At 38.4% G+C, this 18,884-nt stretch overlaps 1 protein-coding gene across 4 annotated transcripts in view; it reads left to right on the top strand.

The window, feature by feature from the left end:
* TMOD1 (tropomodulin 1) overlaps nucleotides 1-17,883 on the top strand; it is a 130,968-nt gene extending 113,085 nt beyond the window's left edge. For 3 of the 4 annotated variants that reach the window (XM_072596724.1, XM_072596725.1, XM_072596726.1), the window contains 2 exons: nucleotides 2,173-2,317; nucleotides 16,195-17,883. In XM_072596724.1, the coding sequence (XP_072452825.1) occupies nucleotides 2,173-2,317; nucleotides 16,195-16,259 (210 nt within the window). In that variant the 3' untranslated portion in view covers nucleotides 16,260-17,883. The remainder of the gene's footprint in view (nucleotides 1-2,172; nucleotides 2,318-16,194) is intronic. The other variant, XM_072596727.1, reaches the window with a different exon arrangement.
* Nucleotides 17,884-18,884: the final 1,001 nt, after the last annotated feature.

Below are 18,884 nucleotides of genomic sequence, written 5' to 3'. Positions count from 1 at the left end.
CCCATGCTCAAGGGACAACAGGTGACTGAGGTTAGAAGCAGATGACTTAGTAAACAAAACTAAGAAGGATCAGAAAAGTAGGAAAAGAATCAGGAGGAGGTAGTGTGAGAGAAGCTAAAGGAGGAGAAAATTTCTAGAAGGAGGCGCAATGGTTGAGGACAACATCAAACTCTACAGAGGGGTAACATAGGATGTTTACCAAGAAAAGACTATCCCAAACAGCAGTCCTATTCCTTCTTTCAGCTTACTCTCTTTTGCATTTTGCTTAAAAAACACTTTTTGTTGTTCTTAGCATTCATTACTGGCTTTTGTTGTTCAGTCTTTCAGTTGTGTGCAACTGTTTGAGAACCTATGGACCAGAGCAAGCCAAACTCTTTTATCCTTTGCTATCCTAGAAGTCTGTCCAAATTCTTGTTCCTTGTTTCCATGACACTGTCCATCCATCTCATTCTCTGCTGTCCCCTTTTCCTTTTGCCTTCAATCATTCCCAGCATCAGGGTCTTTCCTGATGAGTCCCATTTTCTCATCATGTAGCCAAAGATCACTGACTTAACTCACTCTTATTTTTAGCACTCTGACAGTCCTACAGGACAATTTGATGCATTTGTATTCATATTCCATTATCTGGTCTTGTGTTCACCTCCTATAAAAGTGTTTAAAAAAACAAAACTTCCACTTTGCAAAGTGAAAAGAATGAGTACATTGAGACCCCAGTCAATTCTGAGGGGTGACATACTATTCCAAATTTCATATCTGGAGGTTTGAAAAAGAAGAGGATATGACAAAGAGCTCCATTCTGTGTGTTTTTTCTTCTTTAGTATATTATATGTGTAGGATAAGGTCAAGAGCAAGTCATCCACATCTGTCTGACACCTGGAGGGGAAAAAAAAATCTCTAATTGAAATTTCCAAAATTATAAAATAAACTCCAACTTTGATTCAGCATGTGTCAGGGAAGCCACCAAGTCAGGGAAGAACTATAGATAAAAGCTCAATTCTGTGTAAATTTGTTTTAAATGTTAGGAATATATTAAGTGAAATTTCCCCTTGGCCAGCTTCTTCCTGAAGCAAACTTCTTTGTTTCATATTTGACACTCAAGCCCTAACCATGCCATCCCACCTTCAATGTGATTATCACGTGGTGGGAAAGGGGGAAGGTGTAGAATTTTTTTTTTTAATGGTCAGCTCCTCTTTTAATGTAACATTAGCTTTCCTGAACAGAACATTCCTAGGAGTGGCTGGGACATTTCTGAGATAATGACACAGAGAGGGGTGCCATATTTCCTAGCTAATAATGGGGCTCTCAGTCCCGTCCCAGACTGATGGGAAACATGCATTGCCTGCCAGGGCAGCACAGTCCAGTGTCTAGTTTTATGGCATATTAAAGGCTTACAGCATTCTCTCTAGATATGCAGCATTCTGTGGACAGGTTTTTGCCATTACAAATTCTTTAAAGGTCCTCATCAGTGATGCTCATAAATGGCACTAGAGAGGTTTGAGTGAATATAAACTATTGTTGGTTTCCCTCCTATACCTGCAGCACCGCAAGGAATCTAGGTGAACACATAACACTTGAAAGCAGGTCTTAATTCTTAGATTATCTAATGTAAAAAGGTTCTTAACTTTTTTAATGGAGCCACTCACCCCAAAAGTCATCTGCTGTTGCGTATGAACTTCTCAGAATAGTATTTTTAAATGTATAAAATAAAATACACAGGATTATGAAGAAAACCAAAGATTAGTGAAAATAAAGATGTAATTTTTTTTCCTATCCACAGACCCACTGAAATCTACCCTGATCGAAAGTCTTGGGAAATTTCATTTGACACCAGACCATTAGGAAAAAGAACATTCCAGAGGAGCCTTTTTAAATGACTTACTTACTATATTTCTGTCTGTATCTAAGAAAGCTTCAAATTTCAGTAAGGCCAGATTTACTTGGCTCTCTTATCTCCCACCGTTCCAGTTTCTAATTGGCTCCTGTGCAGAAGAGAGTGGGATACCTAGCTTCCTTTGTCTATTTTCCTCATTCACCTTTGTTGGGATAACTTTTGGCGTCTTAATACTGTTCCGTTGAGAAAGAGGGTACTTACTACATAGCTTGCATCAGGGAATCAGATGGGAGATACTCGGTTCTCACACAATTCTTGCTTTTTTTTCTCTTTTATCAAAGAGCCAGCCCCTGGGAAACAAGGTGGAAATGGAGATTGTGAGCATGTTGGAACAAAATACAACTCTTTTAAAATTTGGATATCACTTTACACAGCAAGGCCCTCGGCTGCGGGCTTCTAACGCCATGATGAATAATAATGACCTTGGTAAGTTAGCCAGCCCTGTTCCATATTTTGAAGCACTAAAGAAAGTTGCCTCTAAATTTCAAAAAAAGGCATCAATTTCCCTTATGCGTCTAGGAGAAAGTGAGGGAGTGATAAGCAGTGATACTAGTAAAAATGCTTTCTTTCAGTTCCAGAATTAATTATTTTTAAAGGGCACCTTCTCTAGCCAATTCCTGAGTTGAGAGATACGTAGGGATACAACAGTTTATCAAACAGCCTCCCCCAATTCAACCCATAGTCTGAACGTATGTATACAGGTCATATTTCCTTCATGGAGCTTCTCTAAATATCTTAACCTACTCTGACTTTTCCCTTTTATGAACTGTCATAACACCTACAATTCCTAGCAGGTTTTTTCATGTATACTGTCTTATCTCACCATTTTGATTTTAGGCTTGGTAAGGGAAAACCTAGTTGGGGCACTGAGCATACCACCACAGGCAACAAATGGTGTAATTAACCTGAATTGACTGTCCAGTAGAAGCACCCAAAGGTCTTTTTTTTCTCCCAGAATCATCTAGATTCATGGGGCATGAGGACATGGAGTTCTTAAATACAAATCATCTTCTTAGATTAGTCTTGTATCAGTCATCCAAGGGATGACTAGTATGTTAGAACCATAGATATAACAGGAGCCTAACAGTTGATTGAGGCCAGATTCCTCATTTTATAGATACATTAAGGCCCAGAGAGGTTAATGATGATTTCTGCTCTGTTCTTCTGGACCCCAGAGGTTCTTAACCTTTCTGTGAATGTCATGTACTATTTTGGCAGTCTGGGGGAGCCTTTATCTAGATTCCTTCTCATGCTAATGTTTTTATGTACATAAAATAACAAACCAATTATGCTAAAATAAAGATTATGATTTTTTTCCCCATGTAAGTTTATGAAACCTGTGAAATCCATTCACGGATCCCCTGGTTTTCTGTCGAGTTCTGTGGACACCAGGTTAACAAGCCTTACCCTAGATGATAGGAAATAATAATTTATAGGCTAGGAAGTGCTTTACTCATAACAACACTATGAAGTGTATAGTCCAAGTTTTATTATTCTCATTTACAGATGAAGAAATTTAGGATTCAACTGTTTTCTTGCTTTACTTTATGGAATTTTTCTTCAAGAAAAATTAATGCTCTGCCATAAGCAGAACCTCAGTGGCTTCTTGTAGTTGTTGTATTATTTCAATTGTAATATTGGAGTGGCTTACCATTTCCTTCTCTAGCTCATTTTGACAGATGAGAGGACTGAGGCAAAAAGGGGTTAAGTGACTTGCCTGGGGTCATACAGCTAGTAAGTGTCTGAGGCCAGATTTGAACTGAAGATGAATCTTCCTGACTCTAGCATCACCTAGCTGCCCTCTGCCCTATTCCTTATAAAAACATTAAGTTGGCAACTTAAGTGAAGTTAATGCGAAAGCGTAAGATACCAGCATGATTTTGAGAGACTTCACGTCTCTGATGGGCCCCAATTTTCTCTTCTATAATAATAACTAACAATTTTCTAGTATTATACAACTAACATTTGTATAGCATTTATTCATATAACATCTCTATAGCATTATAATGAATATAATTATACATTTACATAGCATTTACTATGTGTCAGACATACAGTTATCCTGTTTGATCCTCAGAACAACCCTGGGAGGTAGGTACTATTATTATCATTCTCATTTTACACGAGGAAACTGAGACAAAATGGTTAAGTGACTTGCCTAGGGTCATACAGCTAGTAAGTGTCTGAGGCTAGATTTGAACTCAGGTCTTTCTGACTCCAGGTGCAACATTCTTTTGCCCTATGGCACCATCTAACTACCCCAGGCAGCTATGTGCAAAGCACTTGGGATGTGTTATCTAGTTTGAACTTCAAATAGCAGTGATTTGAGAAAGTACTGTTAATCCCATTTTGCAAATGAGCATCTGGAGGCGCAGATACATTAAGTGACTTATCCATAGTCACACAGCTAGTAAGGGTGAAAGGTAGGATTTGAACTCAGGGCTTCCTGACTTCAAGTCTAGCACAACATCTGCAGACTCTCTTGGTTGATATCCTCTCACACAGCTAGGTGAATAAAAGATCAAAACCTGCGATGTAAAGTTTGCCTCAGGATCATCAGTCTGTTTTAGAAGCATTTTTGTTTTGTTTTGTTTGGGACAGGGGTGGGGAGGGTGGAACAGGGTGGAGGTAAAAGCTACTGCACTAAAGAGACTTTTGATTGTATTAGGTGATAAGGAGTAGAATTAGGTCCTGTGAATAGAAACCATCTGTGTGTCTGGAAAACTTTCACAAGTGACAAATAGAGCTGTAGCTTTTTGACTACTCTGTCAGTTAAACCCATCATCTTGCTGGGTCAGCTCTGAATAGTAATGAATGTGGAAGAGGCTAAGGTTTTGAATCTCTTAACAAAACTGCTTATCCCATGATTACTACACAGGAAGACAACATGCTGGAGAGATGGTTCCCAGCCAGCCTCAGAATGCAGGAGCACGAAGAATACAAAGGCTAGATTTAGCACTTATTAAGGATGTACTCTCTATCCTAGCTAGGTGGTACAATGAATAAAGTACCAGGCCTGGAGTCAGGAAGACTCCTTTTTCTGAGTTTAAATCCAGCCTTAGACCCTTTCTAGCTATGTGACCCTGGGCAAGTCACTTAACCCTGTTTGCCTGTTTTCTCATCTGTAAAATGAGTTTGAGAAGGAAATGGCAAGCCTCTCCAATATCTCTGCCAAGAAAACCCCAAATGGGGACATGAAGAATTGGACACAACTGAACAATAAAAATAAATCCACCCAACACTTTGTGCTAGGTACCACAGGGGATATGAAGATGTAGAAAACAAAAGGTCCTGAGGAAGTTATAATTTTCTTATGGAGACATGACACACATAAAACAGTATTAGTGGATTACAGATGTCAATTTTCAAACCATGTGTACAGTATGTCTGTAAATTGTAAAGAAATGGAATAGTTGGTGTAAAATGAAATTAGTTAAGGAAAGTTTTAGGAAGGTGAGCTTTTAGCTAGATCTTAAAAGAAGTGATGGATTGGCAGGTAAGTGATCAGAAGGCATTTCAGGTGGGGGGAAGTCTTTGAATAGTAACCCAGAGGGAAAAGTGAACTAGGCATTTATTTGAGAACAGGAAAGAGATTGACCTGACTGGATTGGAAAGGGTATCATCATCATCATCATTGAGGAGGAACAGAAACCAAGGACAGGCAAGGACTTAAATTTGATCTTCAAAATTGGAAGGAGCTTCAGAGGTTATCCAGCCTAACATCCTCGTCTTAAAGATGAGGAAACTGAAGCCCTGAAAGTGTAAGAGATCTGCTCAGTGTCACACAGGTTCTGAGTAGTAGAGCTAGAGCTGGTGTCAGACCAAGTCCTCTGATTCCAGATCATGGCAGAGACCACACAAGTCTTTGAGTCCAACCGACAAATGGAAGGAGTTTCCTCCATACCCAACAAGTGGTTGTCTGGCACATGGAATAACTAACAATTAATTATTAATTAAGTAGGAACTTAATAAATGTTTTTTTCCTTCCCAAAAGCTACAATAAAATCTAAGCATACTCTGTCTACAGCTTTACCTTCATCTACTAGCAATAATTTTAACAAAAGGAAATGAGGTTAGTCTGGTTTGATTTATTGTTTTTTGTAATCATCATTTCCCTTTCTAGTTTTTCACCAACCATCTCCTTAATTAAAATTTTTCTAGATATATAGAATTTCCCTTGGAATCTCAGGACCATCCAGGGCCTATAGTCTTCAGAGGCTGTTCTCGTCCCTTTTTTTTAAACTGAGACATTGTCCATCTCCGAGCTTGAGTGCTTGCATGCGTTCTCTGTGTGTCTATCTCTTTCTTTCTGTCTCCCTGTCTCTCTCTGTCTCCATCTTTCTCTTCTCTCTATTTCTCTCATTTTTCATGTTCTTTCAGATATCACTGAATATTCAGCAATCACATCTTCTAGTTCTTTCTGTGCTGGATCACCTGACTTGAGTTCAACAAGGGCAGTTAGTAGTTCTTTTACTTCTCTCTCTGATAACTGTTTACCTTCTATCATTTCCAGTGTAAAAGTCATTCTCCTTGGCAGAGAAAATAGAAGCCAAAAAAGAAACTGAAAGTTTTACTTTCTCTTGGTTGTCATTTCATGGGGGCAGCTAGGTGGCACAATGGCACAACTGGGCTTGGAATTAGGAACACTCATCTTTCTGAGTTTGAATCTGGCGTCAGACACTAGCTGTGTGACCTTGGGCAAGTCACTTAACCCTGTTTGCCTCAGTTTTCTCATCTATAAAATGAGCTGGAGAAGGAAGTGGCAAACCATTCCAGTATCTCTGCCAAGAAAATCCCACATGGGGTCACAAAGAGTCAGACATGACTGAACAACATCCCACATAAGCCAAGGTCCTATCCTTATTCTTTGATCATCCCCCTTTTGCTCCCAGTATAGCTAATGTAAACACACACACAGAAGACCCATTTCCTGTTTTGTTGCCCTTATTTCTCTCCCTCTCCCCACATGTCCCACCCCAGCCTCGGTTCATTCTGAACTTTGAAATTTCTGGCATTATTTTTACAGTAGGGCACCACACTCATGTTCATCTTCTGCTAACCTGGCCTTGCATCCATTTTCTGTAATTACTTTTTAAAATTTAACTTGACTTGTGAGTTCCCTGCAGAACTGCATCAGTTTCTTTTGACAAATTGCAATTTTTCCCCATGGGAATTGTTTTGTGTCCTCATAATTTTATTTTTCAGCATCTCTCATCTGTCCCGCACGCATCTGGATGGTTGAAATTCTCCCTTTCTATGACATCAAGCTTCAGGGTCAGTTTTTTTTAAACTGCTTCCCAAGCTCCTTCTCTATTTTTTTCTTAATGTTCAGGTGGTCTGTAGAATACACCAGTGATTAAATCACTTGTTTCTCCTCCACTGGCCTTCACCTAAATATGATCAGTACCATCATACTTTCCCACTCTGGTTCCTCAATCTACTTCATTAACATGCTACCACTCCCCCTGCCATTTTTCCTATATTATTTCTTTTAAATATGGTATGCCCACCTATAGCCACCAAGCCTCAGTAATATCTGTGAAATCTAATAGTCCCCCCTTCTACCTCTTGTTTATTGCCTAAACTTTGGGCTTTTATAGAGAGACATTTGAGATGGGGCTTTTTTTTTGTTTATTTCTTTTGTTTTTTACTGGCTCCATTTTTTAGGACTTTGTATCCTATGTATTTCTGGGTATTTGAACCAACATTCTTCTTCCTCCTTTATAGTTACTTTCTATGTCATCTTCCTTAGGGAATATACATAAACAGCCTTAACCCTCTACTACCCTTTTTAGCGCAAATCCCTTTTGATTAGATTTGAAAGCCACTAGGCAAACACATCATTACTCTTCTCTGTTAGCTTTACCTCGTCTTAGGCCAGGAATATGTCCTTAAGTTTTTAAGCTATTGTTCGTTGACCATATATCATTGTCAAAAATGATTTTTTTCACCAGCCATTTGTTTCCTGTTTCTCTTCTGAATCCCTCTCCTTTGATGTACCATAGTGAAGAAAATATAATATGCTTGTGTCTGTGATCTTTCCTTTCTAACCCAACACTTCCTAGCAATGGGCAATAGTTGCTCCTTTGGTGGTTACCATTTTGCTCATGTGAATCACCAGATATGGGTAGTTGTTATTCATTTACATAAGTCTTGGGAGATTCTCCAAAGTGTCTTGGATATCTACCCTAGGTAGACAAAAGAGTTCTCTGTGGTTGTTAGCAGGCAAATCAATAACTGCCTCAGTTCCTCTGAGAAGCAAAACATCTACCACTACTAATGTTCTTGTCCTTTGACCTTTAATGATGTTACCTTACAGCTTTGGTGGTCCTGCTGTACCATTTTCAAGAGGACAAGCTGTTTCTTCCTTCTAAGAGCGCATAACTTCCTCTTGATAAAGATCCTCCAATCTCCTATAGAATTCTAGTTGTGCAGCTGTCCCTTTTTCTTCCCTTTCTGCTCTGTGTAACACTTTTTAAAAAAACCTTTACAGCTTTTAAATTTTTTTTTGTTTTAAATAATATTTTATTTTTTACAATTACATGTAAAGATAATTTTTAACATTCATTTTTTAAAAATAAAACTTTGAGTTCCAAATTTCCTTCCCTAAGATGGGAAGCAATTTCATATAGGTTTCATGTGTGCTTACAGTTCCAGATAAGTCATGTTGTGAAAGAAGAAACAAAACAAAGGTAAAAAAAAAACCATGAAAAAAGTAAAGTGAAAGGAGTATGCTTTGATCTGCATTCAGACTACATCAGTTCTTTCTCTGGATGTGGATAGCATTTTTCACCATGGAATTGTCTTTCACCTTTGGAATTGTCTTGGATCATTGCATTGCTGAGAATAGTTAAGTCAATAATAGTGAATCATCTCTTTGTAACACTCATCAACATTCTGACATGAGTTTTCAAGTCCTGCACCTCAAATGTCCTCCTTTTTCTTCCTACCAAAATCTCACTTCGGTTTTCATTAGGGGAATGCCTTTCTTCCTAACAACTTGGAATGTGGAGAAGCTTTCATGAGATCTTTCGCCTCTTGGAGGGAGATCAGTTTACACTAGGAACACAGATAATAGTCCCTCATCTATGACAGAAATAGAAATATTACATATTTTATGCAAGCCCCTGAATAATTTCCCTTGCTCTTTTAATACTAGTTGAAATTTTCAGCCACAATTGTTTTAACTTTATGGGTATCTTCGCCTTAACCTTAACTTTATCCATCTCCCCTTTAGCCCTGCACAAACTTCTATATTTAGTTCATCAATTTGCTAAAGCCACTAGCCCCTCTATTAACTTGCTTTACCCTTCAGCTTTGGATATTTGGGTATGGATAGTTGAGATTACGAGTTTTACTAATGGCTCTTTTCTTGGATTTTGTCATTTTTTTTTTAACTTACCCCAACTTATATTGCCAGTTCCCTCTACTTTTTCTTCCAGAATCTTGCTTCAGGTTGTGTTCCCTAATCTGCCTGTCCTTACATCCTCCACTTATGTCCTCCTTAATTCTTTTATATGCTTCTTAAAATACTTCTCTTTCAATCTGAAAGTAGAATTTGGACCAGAATATGGACCTGGAGAATTTTTATTTTAATTTCACAAAATTTTCCCCAAATTTCACACTTTTTTTCTCCCTAAATTCAAACTCTGACTTATTTCATCAGTCCAAAGCCATCTGTCAGTCATCAACACAATTTCCTTCCCTCTCTTCTTCTGTTCCTTCTCTTGCAAACATAAGAGGTAGAGAACTGAGAGCAATTCAGTGCTCTTTGCACTAGACCATAATGGCTGATGTGAAATTTAATTAGGGGAATAGCATCCTGAAAACGATGTTGGAAATATACACAGTTCCACATTGTGGTCTTCAATGTTTCATTGATAAAACAAAACTTTAAAAATTCCTAAATAAATAGATTTCAAATTCACAGTAGGTGTCAGATGATGTGGGAACCATGGCTTTAAAAGTAAACATTTGTGTCATCCACTAAACTACTTAAAAATATTTTGCTGTGAGAGGGGGAAATTCTAGATCTAATAGACTATAAATTTCTTCCTTGAAAAGTGGAATTTAACTAGAAAATATTCATTTTATTCTCATGATGAAAACTAAAATTAGGTGCAAATGCTGGTTTAAAGAAAAGGAAAAGTACTTAAATAGGTTCTTTGGAAATTTATGGGACTTAGTCCAATGGCTCAGCTCAGCTGGAGGGTTCCCAAATGTAGGCATGTTTATTGCCATTCTCTTCAGCATGTGACCCCTGGCAAGAGAGATGAGATTGTGGAGTTAAATTTTTTCTGAGCCTGAAGTAGCAATAGATGTGTCACAGTAGAGAGGCTTTGCAAAAACAGATTCAGAATAACATTTTCATGAATCAAATATGGATATCACTAATAACCACGATTCAAATTTATATTACATTTTTATCCCCAAACACAGCTAGTGTTTTAGAATCTATATCGAACCTAGATCTTCTGATTCCAAGTCTAGTCGTATTTAAAAAACTGTATAGTACACAGCAGCACCACAATTCTTAGGTTGTGGGATTCCAATTTTCAAAAAATCAGTGTGTCTAAAAGATCTTGGAGAGTTTAATTTTCATTCTTTATTAAATGATGAACAACTTAGGGGTGTTTGAATCTGATCATTTGCTCCATAAGCACATTTGTCAAGTTGTCTAGTAGCACGGTATGTTTTTAGGCAAGAACTACACCACAATTGTTTACTCACACAGTTTCAATTTGAGGAAGACATAAAAATGGAGTCCCTGAAAATTAGGTAGTGAAAAAGTGAATCTCAGGAATATTCCTGAGTTGAGGGTCTTTGTATGTTTTGAAAATATGATCGATTGGTTGCATATTACTATCCCTTATGTGAATAAAGCATAAAAAGTTGATGGGCAAATGATACTTTTCCCACTCTTTCTAGTGTTTCATAAGGCAATGAAATTAGCATTACTATGAATTCCCATATTTTCCTCACTACTAACACCAATGATAATATTATGTCTGACAGTAAGGAATATCATCGATATAAAGAAGTCACCATCCAAACCTTATATTCAATATTCATTTAAATTCTTATTTGTTTCGAGTTTGCCCTTTCTCCCTCCTCCTCCTTCTCCCTGTCTTCCTCCCTCCCTTCTTCTTTCCCCCTCCCTCCCTGCTCCTTTCTTCCTCTCCTTTCTCCCTCTCCCCTTCCCCTTTCCCTAGCTAAGCAGATGAAATAAGGTCTGTACTTCCCTCACAAAGGACATTTCCCTTGGGAGACATGAAATCAACAAGTAGAGCTACCAGTAAGATGATCGCCCTGCCGTATTTCAGCCTTTAAAAGCTGCTGCTCCCTGAGGAAGGACTTGGAGCACTGCAATATCATTCTTCCTTTTCGTATTTCTTTTTACTTTTAACCTTTTGGTTGACCTAGAAGATTTGGCACAAGTGTTTGTCCCCAAAAAGCAGTCACACACTTTTAACTACTCTGTGTTCAAGGGCTGACAGGGAGCCACCAGGCACTGTCCTGATGGACTATTTCCAACAGTGATACTTCAGCTGCCTCTTGGGTTGTAACTATTTATAGCTACATGAACTATGTTCCTTATTCCTTAAAAATCTATCAGCAAAGAACTCCCCACTAGAAAAAAATCAGTTACAGTTACAAATCTGATTGTGGAAAGGAAAGTAACAAGTTTAGGGTTGAGAAATGTCCTTTTCTATGAAGGTCATTAGTTCCCTCCAAAGGACACAAAGAGTGTCCAGTGGTGACATCTTGCTCAGAATCCAGTTCTGCCATGTGTATCCTTCCATGATCTTTAAAAAAAAAAAAAAGATGGAGAGGGGGCGTAGGATAAGACTTATGAGTCATTGGAATGCACTACCAAGATAAAAGTATGACAGTTCTGCTAGAGAATTCTAAGTAAAGGGAAGTCAATTCTTTTTTGCTTTCTTTCTGGGATGATAAAAAAGCTGGGTGATGCTCTAAAGTATTCTATGAATGTAGAAAATTCTTTGGTTTTTTTGGAAAAGGTAGTTCTTAGTTCCTGACCACCTTCCTCCCATTCACCCACTCTTTAGTCTTGGAAAGGGGGAGATTTTAAGTCATTCACTGAATTATAGCTACACATTTGAGACAAAAGATGGCCTAATTTACCATCACAAAAATATTGGTCTTAAAGGGGAAGAGCCTCAAAGTTTCTGACCAGAACAGAAAATAAACAGAAAACATTCTAAACCACCATTCTAAGTCATCAAAACCCTTTGAAAATGAAGCCTGAACAACATCTATAAATTTACAATGCACTTCTAAGTGGCATATTAGGTGTACATATTTCAATATTTAAAGCTAGAAGGGGTGTTGTATTAGTACATCATGAAAATTGCTGACATGTGATTACTTAGCTGATAATACAACTACTGTAGTGTTTGTCATCTGGCACTTATCAGAAATCCTGAAGCCTGAATGGCTTAGGTCACATTAACTGAAGCAGTGTCCAGAAGGAGCAAAGTTATACTTTTGTGCTGGTTCAACCGCATCTGAAATGTGGTGCTTAGTACTAGACATTACATATCAGGAAGGACGATGACAAACTGGATTGTAATTCAGAGGAAGAAAATAGGCATGTTGACAGGGCTTGATTGGTATATCAGAGAAGAACTAGGAATGTTCAGTCTGAAACAGGGAGTACTGAGCTAGGGAGATGAGACTTATCTTTAAGTATCTGAAAGGCATGATTGGTTGCTTGGCCTCAGAAAGCAAAATTTTCAACCTATATGTTGAAATGCAGAGGCATATTTTAGTTTTAATTGGGAAAAGTTTTGTCCTAATAATGGGGGTTCCCCAAAAGTTGAATCCGTTCCTCATCATTGGAGGCCTTCAAATGTAATAAGCTGGATGATCACTTGGCTAGGATTCAGGGATGGGTTGGACTAGATGATTTCTCAGGTCCTTTCCAATTCTGAGATCCTATGATCCTATTTAAATATTAGTCTGAAAGACTTTCTCATGGACAGTACTATTCATGTGGGATGTGTATTTCAAAAGATTTGTAAACTCATGAATGTCGGTACTCCCTATTCAATCCCTTCACATTTTGGAAGACAGTTTTTTTGTGATAGTTGATGAACCTCTCAGCACTTAGGCTAGGCCAATCATTGGGTGACAAGGTCCATTTCCAGGCCTTTCTACTTACGTAGGACCTGTCCAGCTTATATTTTACTGGTATGGTCTTGGAGACAGCAGAGCTATCTGTATGTCACAAAAATCTAACAGGAAGTATCATGACAATCTGTATCTATTTGTCAGCCTTCAACTTAGAAACCACATCTGTAATGTCCTTAGGGTGACACCTTGTTCTCTTGCTTTATGAGTTAAAAATCTGATCGTGTGGCCTGGCTTGAAAGAGTTCCCTATTTCCCTGAACATTATAAAAAGTATAGTGAAAATTTGCTCAAATGACATCCTTGTACAGATCATTATAAAAACATCCTTTGGATGAAGTCCAATATCAAATTTATTTTTATGAATGAGCAGGTGATGTTTTTTGTGTGTGGATATGTAATCACCATGAAGGCAGAACCATGGAACTCCAGAAAACAGAATCATTCAGTTGCTGTTTCCATCTTTGCCCTAAGAACTAGACCATACTTGAGTAGATGTCTGACATAATTCACCTCTGTTGCTCTGAGTACTAGTAGCTCATATCTGTATGGCAAAATGCATGAAAAGGAGATTTCACTGGCATAGAAAAAGAATTCATGTTATACCACTTCTCCCAGTCAAGGTTTTTATGGGGCTCCTTGTTCTTGCAGAACAGGGATGGCCAAAAGTTCTGTATCCTCACCTTTGATTATAAATCATTAGAGATTAAAGAAATGGAATTCCTACCTTCTGTTGTTCCATGGTGATTCTTGGGGATGAATGTATGGCAACTGATGGAAGGTTTCCTGTCAGGAGACCAGTATCCACCCATGAAAGCAGAATTGGATTAAATATTATGTCTCATAGTCTTTAAAGACCAAATGAGGGATAAATTAAAATTCTGAACCACATCTTCTTGTAGTCATAAAAGAAGAAAACTAAATAACAAAACACAAGTCCAACCCACTCTCATGCTAGGAAAGGTCAACATTTTTTTAGAAATCTACAAACGCTATTAGTGGGCGCTATCTACTACAAATTCCTCCACCTTGATATAACCTAGAATCAGTTTCCTTAAGGAGAGAACTACATATGAGATTTTTAAGCAATCTCATCAGCAGGTTATTTTACATGTAGTAAAATCCTATGCACAGGCCTATGAATTGAGAATGAGAACTTCTTGGCATGGTGGTACATGCAGAACTTTTATGCTGTGCTCAATTTACTATTGCTTTGCCATCCTCATCACTAAACCCTTTTCATTAAGACAATCTCAGCCAAATGTACTTGCAGTACCCCATGCGTATGGACGAGGTCTACACTGCAGTTTACCACACCTGTGTGGTTTTTGCCTTTGGTACTTACTGTTTGAAACACTGAGTAGCAGCTGCCTCATTCGGTTTTTGTTGCAGCTCGTATGAATCAATCTGGTGCTCTCTGACTTAGCCTCCCAACTCTGGAACGGGAAGGTGTCTAAGTAGAGACGTTATTCTCCCCGTTTGGCAATAGCTTCAAATCTATGCTACACAGGCGGTGCCTTCTGCTGCCACTATCGGTTCTACACGGATCTGTTTCTATTGCTTTTCTTGTGGCTTTATCTATCCTGCTCCTCACTCATTTGCAGACACTTGGGTACTTAAATATACTTTTATCTTATCAGGTCTGTTACAACCAAAGCTTTTACAGTCATTCCATGAGCTCATGTCTTGGTTCTGCGCCCTCTGGCTACTGTCCTCCTATTCATGGCATTTGTCTTCTTTAAATAATATGAACGATGTTTGAGCTTGTTTGTAGAAACTGTGAAGTTAAACAGTATGGAGGAATACATGGTGCTGCTTAGTTTTTGTCCTAAAAACCATTTTGTGTATACATACACACACTGCATTTATATATGTATGCTACCTATGTATGTATACATATACAAATAAATATATTAGAAATTCCTTGATATTTACTACAATAAAGATATATTCAAGCTCAGCTGATTTAATAGCTTCAATAGGTTAGAAAGAAGTAGTGAAGTGGGCCACGTCATACACTGGCTGTTCACACACTGTAGGCCACGTTACAGACACTGTTTACACACCATAGGCCACATTACAGACACTGTTCACACATCACTGGCCATGTCATACACTGGCTGTTCACACGCTATAGGCCATGTTACACTGTTCACACACCACAGGCCATGTCATACACCGGTTGTTCACACACCACAGGCCATGTCATACACTGGTTGTTCACACACCATAGGCCACGTTACAGACACTGTTCACACATCACTGGCCATGTCATACACTGGCTGTTCACACACTGTAGGCCATGTTACACTGTTCACACACCACAGGCCATGTCATACACCGGTTGTTCACACACCACAGGCCATGTCATACACCGGTTGTTCACACACCACAGGCCATGTCATACACTGGTTGTTCACACACCATAGGCTATGTCATACACTGACTTCACACACTGTAGGCCATGTTACAGACACTGTTCACACATCACTGGCCATGTCATACACTGGCTGTTCACATACCACTGGCCATGTCATACACTGACTGTTCACACACTGTAGGCCATGTTACACTGTTCACATACCGCTGGCCATGTCATATACTGACTGTTCACACACTGTAGGCCACGTTACAGACACTGTTTACACACCATAGGCCACATTACAGACACTGTTCACACATCACTGGCCATGTCATACACTGGCTGTTCACACGCTATAGGCCATGTTACACTGTTCACACACCACAGGCCATGTCATACACCGGTTGTTCACACACCACAGGCCATGTCATACACCGGTTGTTCACACACCATTGGCCATGTCATACACTGACTGTTCACACACTGTAGGCCATGTTACAGACAGGCTGTTCATATGCATCTGTTTGGGAGTCACTTGTAACTGCATCTCCACTTCACAAGTGCTCTATCTGAGCCAACTTTACAAAATCTGAGAGATGCTTAGGCCACTAAGCATCATTAAAAAAAAAGAAAACCTTTGGCCTTTAATGTAAAAGAAAGTACCTTTCTTTTGCTTGTCAGAATTAAATACACTGAGGGTTAAAGTGATTAGTTGCTGACTACATAGTACGTGTGTATGTATATTGACTACTGTGGCTTATTCATGTCTAATTTCTGATCCTTTTCAGTGAGGAAGAGGAGGCTGGCGGACTTGACTGGGCCCATTATTCCCAAGTGCCGCAGTGGTGTGTAGTTTGTGGAGCTGGAGACTATGCCTTCAAACAGGACATGGGCTGAGAGTTGTGCTGTATGGGAGAACCGAAGAAACAAAACACCTTCACAGTGTATTTTTTTGTGGTTCAGTTCTGTATTGCATCTTTATGCACTAAATGTTTTTAAGTTAACTAGTGGTTGTAGTTGAAGATTATACAAAATGTGGTTAATGTGAAGTTTTCTTTAGTCATAGAAATTCAAGATGGCTATTTTTTAAAAACCTGCTGATTTCATGGAAGAACACATAATAGTACCAAAGCAACTGAACCCCACAATAATGTTTATGTTCTTTTCCTGGGTGGTGTTAGGGGTACGTTTAAGTTGTGTTATGCATGAACAAACAGCAAACTGCCCCACTGGTTTTAGAAGCATTATAAAATACTTTATTTTAAAACTTGATCTCAAATCTTTAGCAAATATAAGTTTGATAGCCATTGTTATGATTCTTTTTAATTTTAAGAATTTCATTTCAGAATTGCACTCAATAAGCTGAAGAGCTCAAAAACATGGAGAGTTTCTAATTCCTACAGAAAGGCAGGAGCGATAAGGCCACAGATTCTTAATAGCAGTCACAGTTATTGAAAAACACAAAACAAAATAAAGGGGTTTTTTGAGTGTTTGGAAGAGATTTTAAAAATCCAGATTATAAGGTTCAGTTTCCAAATCTGTCCCTTTCTTTCTCAATCCCAATTCCTCTTTAATTTTTCTTTAATAAAAACAACTTTTATGCATTTAATATGAACATTTTAAGTTAGAAAGGATGATGAGAGGAAAACCTGTAGACAAATAAAGTACTATTTGAAAATTCCCTTTACATTACGTAACACTAAAGGATTGATGGATGGACAAAAAGTGGACTGATACAACCAGGACAACCCTAGGGATAGACATCCATGGATTTTATAGATTTGTTATTATTGTGGGAAAGTTTATAGACAACCCATCTAAGCTGTCCTTTATCTAAACAACGAACACTTGATCTGATTCCAGGTATAAAGTAACATTCTAAAGGCTAACACCAACCTTTAGGTCCAGATATACTGAAAAATGGAAAATGCAAAGAACCTGACTAAACTATATGACAAGATGTGGGCTAACTGGGAACAACATTTCTGAATGTCTGCTGGTTTGTCACATTGTGCCTCTCTAGGGATCAAGCAAAAATGGTTCTTAAATCTCCTAGTCCCGATACAAATAATGCAAAGCCCAAAAGACCCTGTGCCTTTTAACATGCCACAGTGCCAACTAAGTAATATTTTTGTCTTTGGAAAGACATTTAATTTGCGATTTAGCAACTTTTAAGATAAGAGCGTGCCGAAAAAGCCGAAGAGTTCAGAATGGCTTACAGAATTCTGAGAAAAAGGAGGGGTTATTTTTATTTCAGTGGCTTTTGAAGAAAAATACTTTATATTTATATGTATTTGTATTAATTTATCTATAGTACAAGGTCATAACAGATGGAGCCAGAGTATTATCATTATGGGAAGAATGTATATTGAGCCTCAACATATGGCCCAGAAAAAGCACCATTCTTCAAGGAATTGTTGAAACCACTCTGAATCACTGTAAGCTACAACGTGACATTAAATCAGTTGGTCTTATCATTTTGCGTGTTGTGGAGGACTCTGTCCATGAAAAAGTCTTGCCATTTGTCTTTTGCAACAAAATTTAAGCAAAAGAACATATGGCCAAAGCAATATTTCTCAACAAAATCCCTTAAAATTCAAGTTGTTGTATTTCCATACTCTGCAAAGATACCCAATTTCTTGAGCTCGGACAGTTCATGCAACATGGTACCACAGAACTAAAATCGTGCGAAGGCTGCCATCTTCATAGCCTGCAGAGCACCAAAGCAGGAAGGGACCGACAGAGATTATTTAGTCCAATCCTCTCATTTTACAGCAGGGGAGACCAAGGTCTAGGAAAGGGAAATAGCTTGTTCACGATTACGCAGCTAATAAACTGAAAGACTGGAATCTGAATCCCAGCATATGGGAACCCTGTCCAGTGATTTTTCCACTACAATATAGAGCTTTTTTGAGACATCAGCTGTAACAAGAGCTGTCCTCATGTACCTTCAAATTTCACAGAATGATGAGGTCTGTAGTCGACTTGAAAGCTACACCTTTACTATTCTTTATATTCTAAGATGTTAACGTGGCACCCATTATGACTTCCCAGGTCATAGTGAACAGGGAATAGTTGAGAAGACCAGAGTTTGACCTATGTGTTGTCCCTTCCACAGGAAGGTGCAGAGGTCAAAGAAAGAACACTGGTTTAGGACTCCGAAGACCCAAGGTGCTGCTACTAATTTATTGGGTAACCCTGGGCAAATGTTTTACTTGTGTGCCTCTGTTTCCTCACCTACAAAATGAGGATAAAAAGAAACGTCCTACTCACCTCAGGTTGGCTTTGAGGTTCAAAAGACATATAAAATGCTCTGAAAGTGCACACCACCAGAAAAATACCAATTATTACTATCAATACCAAGCATGTATTGCTTTGTTGACAAGTCAGAGAAGTACCTTAAGATCTTGAACTTACTTATAAGGTTTTTCTACCTCCAATTAGAGACAATGGTTGTTTTGGTTAATAAAGAGGCACA

Source organism: Notamacropus eugenii, chromosome 3 (assembly GCF_028372415.1).
Source record: "Notamacropus eugenii isolate mMacEug1 chromosome 3, mMacEug1.pri_v2, whole genome shotgun sequence".
NCBI lineage: Eukaryota > Metazoa > Chordata > Mammalia > Diprotodontia > Macropodidae > Notamacropus > Notamacropus eugenii.
Note: the sequence above shows the minus strand (reverse complement) of the source record. Positions and strands in the feature narration are given on the sequence as shown.